The 18,176-nt window shown below is 42.2% G+C and overlaps 1 protein-coding gene across 11 annotated transcripts in view; it reads left to right on the top strand.

The window, feature by feature from the left end:
* Positions 1-16,167, top strand: part of CNOT10 (CCR4-NOT transcription complex subunit 10) — a 72,613-nt gene extending 56,446 nt beyond the window's left edge. For 6 of the 11 annotated variants that reach the window (XM_072726352.1, XM_026016378.2, XM_026016376.2 and 3 more), the window contains 6 exons: positions 5,732-5,845; positions 8,672-8,802; positions 10,310-10,345; positions 10,553-10,680; positions 14,481-14,556; positions 15,659-16,167. In XM_072726352.1, the coding sequence (XP_072582453.1) occupies positions 5,732-5,845; positions 8,672-8,802; positions 10,310-10,345; positions 10,553-10,680; positions 14,481-14,556; positions 15,659-15,810 (637 nt within the window). In that variant the 3' untranslated portion in view covers positions 15,811-16,167. Of the gene's footprint in view, positions 1-5,731; positions 5,846-8,671; positions 8,803-10,287; positions 10,346-10,552; positions 10,681-12,002; positions 12,371-14,480; positions 14,557-15,658 lie in introns of those variants that run through there. The other 5 variants (XR_011995214.1, XR_011995213.1, XM_072726353.1 and 2 more) reach the window with 4 other exon arrangements.
* Positions 16,168-18,176: the final 2,009 nt, after the last annotated feature.

The raw sequence follows: 18,176 nt of genomic DNA, 5'->3' as shown, positions 1-18,176 counted from the left end.
GTGTCTCTCATGAATAAATAAAATCTTTAAAAAAAAAAAAAAAAGAAGCATTCAGATCAAATTACTCTACAAGCATAAATAATAGAACTTTTATTAGTTCATTTAGAATCTGCTGTAATACTCAGTGAATGATATCCCATTCAATTAAGAGGGCCCTCCCATGACCCAGTGTTTATGAGAGAAGATGAATCAAACAAATGGTTGATAATATAAATATTATAGGTAGTCCTCATGTACTTAGGAAATCCAGTTTCTTTTAGTGTTATCCTGTTGTAGCTCATGAGACATACCTAAAACAGAATTATAGCTAATAATCTTTTGAATCTCCTGTTGCTTTTATAACTGAGTGTGTGGTCCTGCTGAAATGTATCCATCTATAATCAGCCCTACCAAAGAAAACCTGTATGTGTGGCACTTACTTCACATCATCAACAGTGTTCATCAATTGGCAGAGTTCGAGTAATTCTTCAGTGTGCTGTCATTCTGTGTAAGCCCCATACGGCCACTGCTGACATTGGACAAATCATTTAACCCCTATAGGCCTTACAATTCTCTTCTGTCAAGAAAGCGAATTGGGTTGGGTGGTCTTCAGGTCCCGTTTGTATATAAAATGCTGTCTATGACTTTATGAATTTTATTTGCTGCCTAGGTTAGGACTGGGTCATTTGAGATCCTAGATTTAGTTGAAAAAGCCTTTTTTCAGCTTCTTTGTGTTGGGCTTCTATTTGTTTTGGATTTCGGGGTGTGTTTGTCAGCGTTTTTGCACAGATCTGTTACTAGAAAGCAAAATGTTTACAAAGCACATGAAGTGAAAAACATTTAACTTTTAAGTTTCTTTTTTTTTTTTTTTAAAGTTTTTTTTTTTTTTTTTTTTATTTTATTTATGATAGTCATACAGAGAGAAAGAGAGAGAGGCAGAGACATAGGCAGAGGGAGAGAAGCAGGCTCCATGCACCGGGAGCCTGATGTGGGATTCGATCCCGGGTCTCCAGGATCGCGCCCTGGGCCAAAGGCGGGCGCCAAACCGCTGCGCCACCCAGGGATCCCAACTTTTAAGTTTCTTAAGATTTGAAAGTTGACAAGTTTAACATTTTTTAGATTATTATAGAAATGGAAATAGGTTGACAGACTTTATTTTAAAGTAGACTCTGCTTTATAGCACTATAAAGCTCAAACTCATGACCCTGAGATCAAGAGTGGAGTGCTAAAAAAAAAAAAAAAAAAAAAGAGTGGAGTGCTCTACCAACTGAGCCAGCCAAGCGCCCGATTTTTTTTTTAATTATATAATCTAGTAACCATATTCATCTTGGAAGAGATACTTCATTGGATTTTTGGCCAGTTTTTCAAACATGTTTGCCATAAGATTGTTTTTATTTTCTTTTGACACATGGTGATTGACTAGATTTACCCCCATTTTAGACCTCTTGGTTTAGATTCACTTAACTCACGGAATATCTGACTTGACAGATTTTAATGCCTAGTTTTATATGCCTTGTTGCTGTAATTTGATGCTTTAAGGAAAGTCCCCACCCCCATTTCTTCCCTTTCTTTTTTCCTGTCTTTTTTGTTTTTTCTTTTCCAAGGGTTGGCATTCTGTGAATCTAGAGCAAGCTCCTCCCACTTGGAGAGGAGAGTGTGGGGTTGAGTCAGATCCTCCATGGTGGGGGGGATGGGAGGGGTGGGAAGCTAGTGTGTCTCTTCCCTTGAGGTATGGTTCTTCCAGTCTGATGAACTGTCAGATCCACTGTGTGGTTGGTAAAGCAGATTGGACAGTGACTCGAAGAAATGGGGGGGGGGGGGGGGGGGTTGCTGTTCAGTATTTTAAGTAGCAACTCTTGAAAGTAAAGTAATTTCTCCAGGGGCTTACTAGAGAGATCTCTATGTGCTTCTGGTGTCACCATTCAGTAGGAATTATGCAGAATGGAATATTGTTTCCTAGAGGAAAGATGGGTGAGTGTGGTGAGAGGTTGGGGTTGGTTGTGAGGCACTAAGGGAAGAGGAGCCATAAATGTTAGTTTTAGTTTTGTGCAGTGAAACTTGGTTAATCCTGTCAGTCTTGATAAGAATGCCAGCCACAGAGTTCTGCATTCACATACTTAAATATTTTTGCAAAGAAAGATTATTATTAGAATCTTCTATACTGTTGTGATTTGATATGATATCTTCTGGGAAAAGAGGTAAAAGCTGAAGAAAACAAATTTTTACCTGGTACGTAACTGTAGTTTGGACTTCCTGGATAACAGGAACCTGCTGCAATCTTACATGACTGATTTCTGGACCCAAAGTGGGCTTGACAGTGGGCTGGAGCAGTAATAGCCCCCTACTGTCGGGAGAGGCCAGGGCAGGCTTTTCCCAGCGAGCCTGCCTGACGTGCGGCAGTCCTAGATGATAGGCCCCAAAGCATGCAGGATGACTCTCCTGTCTGTGGGAGCTGGGAAAGAGGTAGCTTCACCATTGAGACAGGTGGAGGTCTGGGTGCCTGGAGCAGTGAGTGAAAAGGTATCCAGAGCTGTGGTCTTCAGTGATGACCTGTGTAATACCTACTGCACAAATGCTGAGGAATTGCTCTAGTCTTTGTGTAGGAAACACAAAGCTTCTGCTTTTAAGGGGCTTATATTTTGCCCTGACCTTTGGCCACATCACAGATGAAAACAGATATTAAACTTTATGATTTTCGAGCAGCGCTGGTGGCCCAGCGGTTTAGCGCCACCTTCAGCCCACGGGTGTGATCCCAGAGACCTGGGATCGAGTCCCACGTCGGGCTCCCTGCATGGAGCCTGCTTCTCTCTCTGCCTGTGTCTCTGCCTCTCTCTCTCTCTCTCTCTCTCTGTGTGTGTGTGTGTGTGTCTCTCATGAATAAATAAATAAAATCTTTACCAAACAAATAAATAAATAAACTTTATGAGTTTCATTCATATGGGTCCCAGGCTGATAGTGGTCTTGGGCCTCTGTAGACCTAGGCCTTAAAAGTCCTTTTCTTAAAAAAAAAAAAAAAAAAGTCCTTTTCTTCATAAGCAGTACACACCTGCCTGATGAATGGGTGTTCATGGCCATTTTAACATAGTACAAATAAGCCAAAAGAGGAAATTAAGTCATCCTAATCTCACAACACAGAGTAAGCCCTGAGGAGCTTCTGCACAAAGGAGCTAACTAGTCAGTGCCTTCCATCTTTGGGCCCTTGCTTATTCCATCAGAGAGAGGATGCTCCCCAGAGGTTGTGGCCACAGGGCAGCCCAGATTTTTTTCTCAAAAAAATCCCTTTGAGAAGGACCTTGCTTGCCGGCTCTTACTCCTGTGAACAGGGTTCAGATTTTAAATTCTAGGCTTCGTAAGAAAATTTAAACTTTGTTTGGATTACATTCTGTTTTCTTCCCTTTTAAAGAAACAAGCATGGGGCACCTGGGTGACTCAGTCAGTTAAGCATCTGCCTTCAGCTCAGGCCATGATCTCAGGGTCCTGGGATCGAGCCCCACATCAGGCTCCCTACTCAGACAGGGGAGTCTGCTTCTCCCTGCTCTCTGTTCTCTCTGCTTATGCTCCCTCTCTCAAATAAGTGAAATCTTTTTTAAAAATAAAGAGACAAGGGATCCCTGGGTGGCTCGGCGGTTTAGCGCCTGCCTTTGGCCCAGGGCGTGGTCCTGGAGTCCCGGGATCAAGTCCCACATCAGGCTCCCTGCATGGAGCCTGCTTCTCCCTCTGCCTGTGTGTCTGCCTCTCTCTCTCTCTCTCTCTCTCTCATGAATATATAAATAAAATCTTTTTTAAAAAATAAATGAAGAGGGATCCCTGGGTGGCGCAGCGGTTTGGCGCCTGCCTTTGGCCCAGGGCGCAATCCTGGAGACCCGGGATCGAATCCCACGTCGGGCTGCCAGTGCATGGAGCCTGCTTCTCCCTCTGCCTATGTCTCTGCCTCTCTCTCTGTGTGTGTGACTATCATAAATAAATAAAAATAAAAAAAAAACTTAATAAAAAAATATAAATAAATAAATAAATAAATGAAGAGGCAAGCTTGAGTACCTACAGTTGTATACACAGTTACATACGCATTAGAAAAACTACAACAATCTTTTCTTTCTACTTTATTTTCAGGCAGTCTTGTGAACTGATAGTGAAGTAATAGGATGGGAAGGGCAGTGAATTCAGAGTCCATGATGTTAAATGTTAGACCTAACTCTAATCACATACTCTAAGCTACAGAATATATTTATAATAATTTTGGGTTTCAGTCTCTACCTTCCTAAAACAAGGGACCACATTAGGCACCCTTTCAGCACCTACGATTATAGCCTGAGGCCATAAATCTAAATTTCCTTGTGTCTCCTCCCTGGCCAGTCTACTTTTCTGTGTAGATCCCAACAACAACCCAGATCCCAACAATCCCAAGTTTCCAAGGTCCCAACAACCAGAACTCATTCAGTGAAGAGTATACAGCAAGCTACTTCTGGATTTGCCTAGCTGCGCTTTTAGAAGGGCCATTTCTATAAGAATTTCAGATTATTAGAAAACTGCAGTGCTATGGGAGTTGCATTCTTCCTTAGAATGAAATTACAACCCGAATGCACTTAATGATACACATATGTACTGTAATTTGTAAACATAACTCAAAACCCTGTATCTAAGTTGGGTCATTTGCGGTTGGCCATTCAGACCTCATTTCTATTTGACAGAGGTTTATTTTAAGATTGCTTTTTGGAGCAGTTGTTTAACATTCAGGTGATCTATTAGTGTCAAGTCTTTTGCAAGACCTGTTTTTTTTTTTTTTCTTTATTCTTTATTATTCTTGGAACATTCTTTTTCCTTTAATAAAAAGATATATATACTAATGGTAGAAAATTAAGAGCCCCTCTATAAAATGCTTTGAAAAGAAATTGCAGTTATTACTGAAAATGCCAATTCAGTTTAAAATATTCAAGAGAAGCCAGTAAATAGTCTTCACAACCTTGAAGCAGACTTGCCTCCCTCTGAACCAATGATCTGCTATACCTCGAGACAATCCGACAGAAAAGTCTTTCGACATCTTACACTAAACAGTTCAAGACACCAAGACGTAGGCACGGGCCTGTTTTAAATGAGCTGCCCGTTAAGTAGAAAACCAAGCAGAAATTTAGCTTTCTAGCCCACCTTAGCAAAGTCAATATAACTTAATTTTTTTTACCTTCACGTGTATTTATTCAGCCTTGTTTCTTTCTTGAATATTCATTTAGGGTGATAGTACCCATATGAATGAAATTCTTTTAGTTACTCTTGATACTGTTGCTTAAGAACTATAGACTTAACAGGTTCAGAGAAGAACACTTTACAGTAAGCTAAATGGATTTTTTAATGAGTAAATTGTGTTTCTTAGTGAAATGAGTTTGAAAGAATATCTGCCTCTATAGCTTTATTTCTAGGGTGTTAAATGTTCTGTGGGAAGTAAATTCTCACTAGGCCATTAACTATGTTATTTTTTTTTTATAGGCTAAGTATATATTGTAACTCCTTTTGGTTTTGTTGGAGATGGGGGTGAGTTGGATGGAAGCTAAAGATGGTTTAGGCAAATAGCCACACTGTGCCTCAAATGGTAGTTCTATGTCATCCTAATTCTTACCATTACTATTGTGGCTTCCTCTCTTCTTTTCCAGTGTCCAGATTGTCACAGCTATAATTAGGACATTCTTTCCTATTTAGTAGCAGATACAACCATTGTCCATTTTGTAATTCAAGTTTTCAACCCTTCCCTTTTGTGTTCCAGATGCTCCATACTTGCCTGTAGTGCTTACGTGGCTCTGGCTTTGGGTGATAACCTTATGGCTTTGAATCATGCAGATAAACTTCTTCAGCAGCCCAAGCTGTCAGGATCGCTTAAGTAAGTGTGACTTGCCCTGTGTGTCCCAGGTTCGTTTTGTTTGGAGGTTTTCAGTTAGTTTGTGGTGCATATTGCTGCTACTCCCCCAGTGGGATATATTATCTAGACAAAGCAACAACTAATTGAAACATTAATTTGGTAGGTCTGTGTTAGGCTCTTTAGCCTTGCTGTACCTCAGAGATTCAGGGAAATAGTGTTCACTCTACTGAGCATCAGGAGGTAGCAACTTTGCACTCTCTAGTGTCCACTACTAGGCCAGACTGGAGTGTGTTTTCGCATATTAGTCCCAAAAATAAGGTCAGTCCTCAGGAAGAAGACCCACAGAAAAAGGACTTTAGTCAGCATGATAGATCTGCTTCAAGGAATGCAATTTAAATAGACAAATAAGAATTGAGACTATAGGAATTTTATTCAAACTTCAGATTAGTAACATTGTCATTCTACAATCTGCTAAAGCATGTCTTTCCTTTTATGGGGACTGAATGAGATGCAGCATTCTTTGAGTCTTTGTATGATGCCCAGCTAGAAATTTTATTCAACACTACAAATACTCTGTATAACGTTAGGACAGTTGTTTTTTTCATTCATCCTGTGAGTATATAAGCTATAATCTCCAAAGTAAAATTACTTTTTTGCCTTTTAAGTGTTTTTGAAGTAGTTCTTTGAATGTATGTGTTTGGCTTTTAATTTATGTGTTACTGGCTTGTGGATACTACTTTAATTAAATTTTTAAATTATATTTTCTCATAATTAAAGTTACTGATTTTTTAAAAACTTGTCATTTCTGTTAGGGTATTTGGTGGACAAGCAAAATAAAAGATCATTGCAGCCCCTGGTAGTTAAAAGAAATTGCTTAAGAATTAAAGAGCCTGGGCAGCCCCAGGTGGCTCAGCAGTTTAGCGCTGCCTTCAGCCCAGGGTGTGATCCTGGAGACCCAGGATCGAGTCCCACGTCGGGCTCCCTGCATGGAGCCTGCTTTTCCCTCTGCCTGTGTCTCTGCCTCTCTCGGTCTGTGTGTCTCTCGTGAATAAATAAATAAAATCTTAAAAAAAAAAAAAAAAGAATTAAAGAGCCCTTGAGTGTTTATAAATCCCTTAAAAAGTCATATTGAAAAGAGCCAAAAGGGGAGCCCCGGTGGCCCAGCAGTTTAATGTCGCCTTCAACCTGGGGTGTGATCCTGGAGACCTGGGATCGAGTCCCATGTCGGGCTCCCTGCGTGGAGCCTGTTTCTCCCTCTGCTTGTGTCTCTGCCTCTCTTTCTCTGTGTCTGTCATGAATAAATAAATAAAATCTTTTAAAGAAAGAAAGAGAAAGAAGGAAAGAGAGAGAGAGAGAGAGAAAGAAAGGAAAGGAAAGGAAAGAAAAGAAAAGAAAAGAAAAGAAAAGAAAAGAAAAGAAAAGAAAAGAAAGCCTAAAATTTGAAGATTTGAGATTCATGGGGACAGATTCAGTTGGGGCAGGTGAGACCTAGCTGGCCATTTAAAAGGAGGACTAGAGGATGCCTAACTGGCTCAGTTATTTTCTTTTTTCTTTTTCTTTTTTTATTTATTCATGAGAGACGCAGAGAGGTGGGGGGGGGGGGGTGACAGAGAGAGAAGCAGGCTCCATGCAGGGAGCCTGACATGGGACTCCATCCCATGACTCCAGGATCACGCCCTGTGCCAAAAGCAGGCACTAAACTGCTGAGCCACCCAGGCTGCCCTGGTTCCCATGCCCCAAGGAGTATAGAGATTACTTGAAAATAAAATCTTAGAGTAGATTTTGACTTGTGGAGATGAAACCAGGCTTGCTCCAGAAAGCCAGGCCCCGGGGGAGCAGCAGGTGTACCCTGCCCGGGACACTGTCTGGTAGGATCAGAGCAATTTTTGAGGGGGTAGGAATATTGACTAGATATAGAAAAGTGGGACCAAATGTGGAAAACTGTAAATAGAAGTTTTGTTTTGTTCTCAGGTAGGAAAAGTCATTAAGATTTTCAGCAAAGGTATATATATCTCATTCTGTTTTAATTTTGAAAAATCTATCAAGTGATCATAGAGAAACATGGCCTGTAAGTAAAAGACCTGAAGAAGCAGGCTATTATAAGCCAGGAGGATGCATATCTGTCCTAAAACATCAATGGGCATAAAAAAGATTATTTGAAAAGCAGGGAATCTTTGGGATAGAAGTAAAGTTGATCTGTCCCAAATCTGTTCCCAGTCCAGTCTGGTACTCTGGTGTCTTTTGATTTTTCCAGCAGCAGAGACTGGAGGATTCATCCTTGGACCTGCCTCTTATTTTAGAACTTCATTCCCTTCTTATGTTAATGTTATTTTCTGCATAAACAGAACAGTAAATTTGCCAATTTTTAACTTTTTTCTTGATACGTGTTCCAGCTTAGCTATATAAAAATTATTGTATATTTTAAGATATTTTTATAGAGATAAGATTCAAGTGACCTTTATTTTATTTATTTATTTATTTATTTATTTATTATTTTATTTATTTATGATTTTATTTATTTATTCATAGAGACACACACAGATAGAGAGTGAGAGAGAGGCAGAGACACAAGCAGAGGGAGAAGCAGGCTCCATGCAGGGAGCCTGACTTGGGACTCGATCCCAGGCCTCCAGGATCACACCCCAGGCTGCAGGCAGCGCTAAACCGCCGCGCCATGGGGGCTGCCCTATTTATTTTTTTAAGTGATCTTTAATTGATCCATTTGTAAACTTTTATTTCAATTCAAATATATGAAATATGTGAGCATGTGTACACCAAATCTTGTTATACATTGGGTGTTTTGTGATAACCTACTACCTGTTTTGGAATCTTTTCTTATCATCTTAGGTTTTTGGGCCATTTATATGCTGCAGAAGCCCTCATCTCTCTGGACAGAATATCTGATGCCATTACTCACTTGAACCCGGAGAATGTCACTGATGTTTCCTTAGGGATCTCTTCAAATGAGCAGGACCAAGGTTAGTGAGGATACATTTGATCAGAACAAGTCACCATTTCCACTGCTTTCCTGGATGTGTAGAGATTTAAAGGCATAGTTGTCAAGGGAAAGAAGTTTTAGGTTGGCTTTCTACATTTTTAGCTGTACATATTTTGTAGTAATTGTTTTCTGAGTAGACATAAGAGTTGATTATCACATGGTCTAAGTGCTCACTCTAGAGGGGCACCTGGCTGGCTCAGTTTGAAGAGCATGCAACTCTGATCTCAGGGTCATGAGTTCAAGCCCCACATTGGGTGTAGAGATGACTTACCTAAAAGAAAAAAGAAAGAAAGAAAAAGAAAGGGACACCTGGTTGGCTCAGTTAGGTAAATGTCTACTTTCAGCTCAGGTCATGATCCCGGGGTCCTGGGATGGAGCCCTGCATCATGCTCCTTGCTCAGCAGGGACCCTGCTTCTTTGTCGCCCTCTGCCTGCTGTGGGCACCGGTGTGCTCTGTCTCTCCCTTGCTATCTCTCTCTCAAATACATAATTTTTTTTTTAGATTTTATGTATTTATTCATGAGAAACACAGAGTGAGAGGCAGGGAGGTAAGCAGAGGGAAAAGCAGGCTCCCTGTGGGGAGCCCGACGCGGACCTCAATCCCAGGATCCTGGAATCATGACCTGAGCCAAAGGCAGACACTCAACCACTGAGCCACCCAGGCGCCCAATGAGAGAGAGAGAGAGAGAGAGAGAGAGAGAGGCAGAGACACAAGCAGAGGAAGAAGCAGGCTACATGCAGGGAGCCCGACATGGGACTTGATCCCAGGTCTCCAGGATCACACCCTGGGCTGAAGGCAGTGCTAAACCTCTGAGTCACTGGGCTGCCCTCAATAAATAAAATCTTTTAAAAATGAAAGAAAAAAGAATTATTTTTTTATTTATTTTTTATTTTTTTAAAGATTTTATTTATTAATTCATGAGAGAGACACAGAGAGAGAGGGAGAGAGGCAGAGATGCAGGCAGAGGGAGAAGCAGGCTCCATGCAGGGAGCCCGATGTGGGACTCCATCCCGGGACTTCAGGATCACACCCTGGGGCAAAAGCAGGCGCTAAACCGCTGAGCCACCCAAGGATCCCCAAAGAAAGACTTTTAAATAAATAATAAATTGTCACCTTTGAAAGGTTGTGATAATGTTAGAAAAATTTGATTCTCATACTGTATATTTCTCCTTGAAGGGAATCTGCAGTCAGAGGAAAGTAGAAATAAGCATTCAGAAGTCAGTTTTAAATCATGGTTCAGTTTTTAAGGAAGGGAGACTGGCATTCACCTTGTTCAGTATTATTATGAAGGCATGGGGAGGTGGTGGGTGGTACCTTCTGATATCTTCTAATAGAACTAACACTGCATGAATAGTAAACACTGTGACAGATCGCTTTGATACTAGATTTTCATTTTTTAAAAAAATAAATAAAAAGAAAAAATTAGGTTTCTAGAAAATATACTCTGTTGTCCTTCTTCCTCAGGTTTATTTTCATGTTTTTATAGGATCAGACAAAGGTGAAAATGAAGCAATGGAATCCTGTGAGTAAGAAGTTTTGTAAATACTTAAAGTAGCCTGGTTTGCATCCCATAGATGTAGACTCAAGCCTTCTGTGATGTGTCCTTCGTTTGGCAGCCTAAGAAGTAGCACTGTGCTTTATTCTGAGCAGCTGCTGGGGTGGTGGATTGGGTTTCCCCTCTTGCCCTTGACCCGGCCTCTTCACCAGGGTCCATGCTTTTTTTCCCCAGCTGGGAAGCGGGCCCCTCAGTGCTACCCCAGTTCCGTCACCTCTGCCAGAACCGTGATGCTGTTTAATCTTGGCAGCGCCTACTGCCTGAGGAGTGAATATGACAAAGCTCGAAAGTGTCTCCATCAGGTGAGGCTGGAGGTGGCGGGGCCAAGCCCTCTTGTTAAGTAGCCAGCAAACGGCAGCTTTTGTTATTTTGTTTGAGGCTCTGGTCAGCTTGTTAAAAATTGGAGTATTACTTTTCCAAGCTTAAAAATAGTCATGTAAGGCAAACAACTGATCAGCTATTACAAATGAATCTAGACACTTAATGAAGGGTTTTCCCCAAAGGTTTTAATAATTAAAATTTTAGAGGTGCCTGGGTGGCTCAGTCAGTTAAGTGTCTGCCTTTGACTTAGGTCATGATCCCAAGGTCCTGGGATCGAGCCCCACATTGGGCCCCTGCTTGAGGAGAGTCTGCTTCTCCTCTCCCTCTGTTGTTCCCCCTGTTTGTGCTCTCTTTCTCTCTGTCAATAAATAAGTAAAATCTTTTTAAAAAATAATTAGAATTTCAGAAGATTGGAAACCATCTAAATGAGGGCTCACTTAAATAATGGTGCATCCATACAGCCTAACACAGTGCAGCTGTAAACTCTGTATTACAATAGGATATCCAAGACATATTAAGCGAAAAGACCAAGATTTAATACCTTTCCTTTAAAATTGTGTATGTGCGTATAAAAGCTAGAAGCAACCAACATTGGTTATGGGATAGCAGGATAAGTACTGTGTGGCTGGAGCACTAAAACGGGAGACTTCAGAAGAAAGTTGGTGCCAAAGAAACTCCACGTACACTAAAGAAAGCCACTGGCAACATAGAAATAAAATACACCTCTAAATCCTACCACTGAAATGGCACATCATCAGTAGGTCTCCTGAGCATCTGTAGGTTTAAGTCTTCTAATATGGAAAGTTTGTGCCAAATGATAGATTCACCAGCAGCACAGGAGAGAGTCCGTGTCGCTGTACACTTGTCACAGTAGTTGAAATTGAAATTAAACCTATTCTCAAGAGAGATAGTGGCTTCTGGAAATGTTCTTCCTATGAAGACCACCTTGCGTATAGCCGTGAAGAATCTTACCATGTGGGAAATAACCACAAGTGATATTAGTTAACTTAGTGGCATCTGGTCGGCATTCTGATCCAAAATCAGAAATGTTAAGTGATGGACTATCCAGGGAAACATACTTGCTGTTATCTCACTTGTATGGTTGAGTTATACAAGTTGATTGGGAAGGAGTTGACTGCAGCAGACAGGACTTTTGATCTAAATTTACAGGATGCACAGTCTAGCTCAAGGTTCTCATACAGCAGGTGGCCCTGGCAGCTGCCACGCTGGGAGAGACAAACGAGGTCAGACCTGACTCAGGGTCTGAAGGAGGTTTTGTTTTGTTTGGTCCCTTGGTTTTTAGGTTAATCCAGTGGCTGGACCTTTGTTAGTTGGGAGGCCGCCCTGCCTGGGAGGGCAGGACAGTGACGTGAAGAGTTTGAAAGGGCTCCGCGGAGATGTTTCCAAGGTTGTCTGCCCGCCAGTAGCCATCAGTAGCCATTCTGAACAGCCAGTAAGCAGAGCACCATTAAGTCTTAAAAAGTTGGGCAGCCCCGGTGCCGCAGCGGTTTAGCGCCGCCTGTAGCCCAGGGTGTGATCCTGGAGACCCTGGATTGAGTCCCACGTCGGGCTCTCTGCATGGAGCCTGCTTCTTTCTCTGCCTGTGTCTCTGCCTCTCTCTCTCTCTGTCTCTATGAATAAATAAATAAAATATTAAAACAAAAAAAAAAAGGTCTTAAAAAGTTGCTCTTGTGAATTCGTGTATTTTAGGGAAAGCTGCAGACTTTGGTCAGCTCAAAGAACAATAAATGACCTCTGTTAACCAGTCACTTGGGAGGCAAAATGGAGATTTTAATACCCACGAAGTGCTGTACAGATGACCTTGCCTGTATAAAGCTTGGCCTATAAGTGTAAACTCTCATTTTCTAAACTGAGTCATTATACCTCAGTGACGTGGTAAGAGGAAAAAAGCCTCCCTGCTCCATGCATGAAGAACTTAGTGTGTGCCCTGGATAAGAGTCCCCACTCATCATAATCTCTTCTGAGGCTGCAGGGAATTGACCCTGCAGCAAGCGTCTGGTCCCCTAGACATCTTCCATCTTCACAGCTTGGCATACAAGGCCTTTCTCCCCATTTTCTGCCTACCCAGTGTCTACCCTGAGAGGACTAAGGCAGGTGCCCTTTGCCCTGAAGCTCTCCATTCAAAAGAAACCTTTTTCTCTCTCATAGTCACAGTACTTTCACTCTTCTCTCTAGCATTTGGGTAAATTTGGATTATTGTTGTTTGCATTCCTGTTTATGATCAGGATGAGTCCCCTGTCTTACCCACACATCCACCTCTGGTTAATAAATGTTCCTACAAGTACATTTTCTGATAAGATGAAGGGAAAAAGCAGAACAACCTGGAAGCCAGAGCTCCTGAAACTGGGTGGGGGAATACAAGGGGATAGTAAGGTGGCAGGAAAAGGCTGCAGCCCAGAGCCCAGACTGAGGAAATAACCCTATGATCTTGGCACAGCTGACCAGAGCAGGCCAGGCTGCTTTTCTCAGGACTGGGTCAGACAGAAGCTGCTAGCTGGAGATGTGACTCTCAGATCCAGGAAAGAACAGCATGTTGCTTAAACAATTAAATTATTTTATTTGACAGACTTTTACTGTTTCAGTCCATAAGAATGGAGATAGTGAACATGTCTAGTGGTGCTTTTTTTTTTTTTCTTTTTTTTTTTTTAATTTTTATTTATTTATGATAGTCACAGAGAGAGAGAGAGAGAGGCAGAGACACAGGCAGAGGGAGAAGCAGGCTCCATGCACCAGGAGCCCGACGTGGGATTCGATCCCGGGTCTCCAGGATCGCGCCCTGGGCCAAAGGCAGGTGCCAAACCGCTGCGCCACCCAGGGATCCCTTTTTTTTCTTTTTTAAGTTTGAATTCTTATTGCTGACATTGGGAACTTGGGACCCACACTACTGAGTCATTATTAGGAAAACAAATGGACATGCATTTTTTTTTTTAAGATTTTATTTATTCATGATAGTCACACACAGAGAGAGAGAGAGAGAGAGGCAGAGACACAGGCAGAGGGAGAAGCAGGCTCCACGCAGGGAGCCCGACGTGGGATTCGATCCCGGGTCTCCAGGATCGCGCCCTGGGCCAAAGGCAGGCACCAAACCGCTGCACCACCCAGGGATCCCGGACATGCATGTTTTAATATAAGTGTAACCATGTGGTGAAGAGACCTGGACCAATGACTGGAGTTTAGAATCAGGAGTGTCTGATCACCCTTCTCAAAACCAAATAGACGGGATCCCTGGGTGGCGCAGCGGTTTGGCGCCTGCCTTTGGCCCAGGGCGCGATCCTGGAGACCCGGGATCGAATCCCACGTCGGGCTCCTGGTGCATGGAGCCTGCTCCTCCCTCTGCCTGTGTCTCTGCCTCTCTCTCTCTATCTGTATGACTATCATAAATAAAAATAAAAATAAAAAAAAATTAAAACCAAATAGAGCCAAGACATGGAAGCAGAGTCCCAAGTAGGTGAAAACCAAGAGGGAAGAAAAGCTTTCCCCTATTAAGAATTCATGGACTAGGTAAAGGAAAATAACGAATCATTTAACAAAAAAGTACACGTCTAGTTTAATCAGTAGGGATGAGGACAAAGGTAGTTGAGGGACATCAGAACAGAATGGTAGTAGTTCCTAGGAGGTCATGTGGGAATGAGCTTAGGTAAGTCTGCTGACTTGTCATTGGTAGACTCCCCCACCCTCACCCCAGCCTCCCAGCATTACTTGGTGTTTGTGTCTTAAGCTGATGGTTTTTCATGGGTGTCTTTTTTTGTTTTGAGCAAAGGCGGCTTCAATGATCCATCCTAAAGAGGTGCCACCTGAAGCCATCTTATTGGCAGTCTACCTTGAACTGCAAAATGGTAAGTAATTCTCTCTAGTTAGGACTGTATTCCTTCAGAGATGGCTGGCTCAGTTGGAGGAGCATGCAGCTCTTGATCTCAGGGTTGTGAGTTCAAACCCCATGTTAGGTGTAGAGGTTACTTAACTCTGACACCTAATTATAATTAATTCCTACTAATTAAACTTTCTTAGGCAGCCAAATGACTTGAATACAGAACATGAGTCCGAATGCCAGTTGCTAAGAGTTGTACACTATATTATTTTGAATAGAAATGTCATTAATGACTTTTACAGCAAACCAGTTCTTGCTGACAGTTATCCAGACCTAAATCCAGGTCCTACCTTTGGGGCACATAAAGCCTTTAAGGATGTGGCTTCTGAAAAAATTAGACTGTGGGCCCTATGTAAGAGACAGAATGAAGTAGAGAAGAGACACAAATGGAAGAAATCTTTTAAAATATTAAGAGTTTTAAATTAAAAAAAAAAAAAGTTTTAAATCATGCTTCCTGGGCAGCCCTGGTGGCGCAGCGGTTTAGTGCCACCTGCAGCCTGGGGTGTGATCCTGGAGACTGGGGATCAAGTCCCACATCGGGCTTCCTGCATGGAGCCTGCTTCTCCCTCTGCCTGTCTCTGCCTCTCTCTCACTCTCTCTGAATGGATAAATAAATAAATCTTTAAAAATAAAATAAAATAATAAAATAAATCATGCCTCCTTTTGGAATCATGGGGATCCTTACATAGTTCCCTCTTTTGATATTTTTTTTATAGCGTTAAGTGCCTGGTACCCAGCTGGCCTTGTCCTCCTAAATAAAAGGTGTGATTAGGGTTAGTGCATTGGTCCCACACGCCCTTCTTCTATGCCGTCTACCTGGAGACCAGTTCGCAAGCTGGGTTATATCTAAGAAAAACCTTAGGGCTTTGGAAAATGCCTATGCCCAGGTCACACCCCAGGTCTCTTAAGTAAGAATTTCTGGGGATGGATGGAGGCATGATGTGGCTCCAGTGTCTAGCAAAGGTTGCAGACCACTGCTCTTACCAACTCTTAGTTTCATGATGCTGATGACTTGCTTTGTGTGTGGTGGTATTGTTTATGCCTTTTTTTAATGGGAATTGTTTTTATAGGTAATACCCAGCTGGCCTTACAGATCATCAAAAGAAATCAGCTGCTCCCTGCAGTGAAAACACTGTCTGAAATGAGAAAGAAGCCAGTGTTCCAGCCTGTCCACCCGATCCAGCCCATCCAAATGCCAGCCTTCACTGCACAAAGAAAGTGACATTTTTGCTCTCAGAAAACTGTTACTTGAGACCGAGGGGAGTACTTTTGGGCCTTTTTAGTTGTATCACAGCAAAATGAATAAAAGACAGATGATGAAAGGTGCTAGTTTTGAAGATACAATTTTAAAATGATTCTAACCCCTGTGGGTTTTTTTTGTTTGTTTGGTTTTTGCTTTTTTGTTTTTTTGGCGGGGTTCTTTTGGGGGGAGGTCCTGTTTTTGGTTTTTTTGCTGGAAGCTTACTTAAAATTAAGGATTCACGAACTCATTTTCATGTTTTTCTTTAATCTTACATTTTGAGCCATTATGTGCTGTATCCATGTCATAGGCAATTAAAACATGGTCTTATCAGAACAATCTCATATGGTACATTTTGTCTTTCTTGCAACAGTTGGACTATTTTAACCTCTGAGGTTTAGTGTTAAAGTTTTAAAATATGAGAGACCTGTCAGCAGTTGAGTAGCCAATCCAGAACCTCGTCTAGGGGCAGAGAGAAGGGGAGGTAGATGTGTTTTCTGCCTACTTATAACTAAAAGGACCAGAAAATGCATAGTAGAACCCATAGGGCCAGTAACATTGGCTTAAGAAGAGATGACTGGTCTGATAGGAATTACTGCTTCCAGATTATAGATGAAGACAAACCAGGTTCAGGGCACTGGCCATGTTCATCCTCCTGTACCCTTAGGCAGAGGCACTGGTTCTAGAGTCTGCTACCAAGGAGTTCAGGGCTCATTGCTAACCCCCGCGAGACTTTTTTTTTTTTTTTTTAAGATTTTATTTATTTATTCATGAGAGACAGAGTGGCAGAGACATAGGCAGCAGGAGAAGCAGGCTCCCTGCAGGGACCCAATGCAGGACTCGATCTCAGAATGCTAGGATCTCAGTCTGATTGAAGCTCTCTCTCTCTCTCTCTCTCTCTCTCTCTCTCTCTCTCTCTCTCAAAAAAAAAAAATAAATAAATATTTTTTAAAAATGAATGAATGAAAAGAATGAAGGAAATATTGGGTGACCTCCTGGTTGAGATCATGTTTTGTAGATCCATCAAAGTTTGCTATTTAGGAGCATCCTTTGTTGTCTATATCTCTTCAGCTCCCTAGTTTAGAGACCACATTTAGATAGGGAAGTATGGCACACCAGCTGAATCTCAGTGCTTCCTCACTTTCTGGCCTGGAGAGGAAAGTGGATAACAAAGCACATAATTTACCTTTGATCTTATTCTGTTGCTGAAATCACTTTAGATAGGGATATCTACTATAACAGGGTATTTGGTTGCAACTAGACATTGCCCACAGAGGACTCAGAGTAGGTGGAAGTTTCTTTTTTCAGTTAAACATGGGAGGGGTGGGTACATAGGGGTTCTATTGCTCTTAAGAGCCACAATTTGTTTTTACACAGTAAATTCTTTCCAGGTAGATACCAAAAGCAGTGGCCTTGCTTCTGTGGGCTTCTCAAAGCTGTTTCCAGATGAGAGAATGATCCTTAAGCTTCCCTAGTGGTGGTCCAAGTCTGCTTTTTCCAAGTCCAAGACTTGCAGCAGCACTGTGGGACCCGCTCATGTGCTGCAGGATGGTAGCAGAATTGCTACAATCCTGGGCGTTTTCTGGAGAGTGAGTCACCAGACCCACAAGGTCTTGGTATTGTGAAGTCATAAAGGCCTGTTTATTGTACCTGAGGCCAAAATATCTTTGGAGAAATCTCAGGAAATGAGAACTTTCCTTGCTTGCTGGTTGGTTGATGGAAAAGTGGGAATAGTGGGACGCCTGGGTGGCTCAGCGCTTGGGCATTTGCCTTAGGCTCAGGGTGTGATCCTGGAGTCCTGGATCAAGTCCCACATCGGGCTCCCTACAGGGAGCCTGCTTCTTCCTCTCCCTGTGTCTCTGCCTCTCTCTTTCTGTGTCTCTCATGAATAAATCTTAAAAAAAAAAGATTATATTTGGCTGCTAGTAGTAAACAATGGGTTCGTGATTTCAACGAAGATTGTTTTTTCTCTCACTTAAGAGGTGGGTGCATAGGCAGTTGCTGGCCTTGGTTCTAATGTTCAGTGATGCCCTCAGGGACTCAGCTTCCTTTATCCTTGCCACTGTCCATAGCATTTGGGCTTTTGTCCCTGGTCACAGGATGTTCCAGCATTACATGTGCATTGAACGCAAGAAGAGGTAAAAGCAGCCCATCCTCCTTGGAAATGATCAGGAACAAAGTTTTCCCAGAAATTCCCAGCTTCACATCTCCTTTGTCAGGTAGCCATCCTTAGCTGCACGGAAGGCTGTAAAAGAAGTCACCAACAGTGTTGGCTAAAGTTGCTAGGGTATCCCTGCACATCTAGAGGGGAGGCCAGGTAAGTGTTTTCCCAGCCTATGAACTCTTTC

This window comes from Vulpes vulpes, chromosome 11 (genome assembly GCF_048418805.1).
Source record: "Vulpes vulpes isolate BD-2025 chromosome 11, VulVul3, whole genome shotgun sequence".
Lineage (NCBI taxonomy): Eukaryota > Metazoa > Chordata > Mammalia > Carnivora > Canidae > Vulpes > Vulpes vulpes.
The sequence above is the reverse complement of the archived record's forward strand: the minus strand, read 5'-3'. Positions and strand labels throughout refer to the sequence as shown.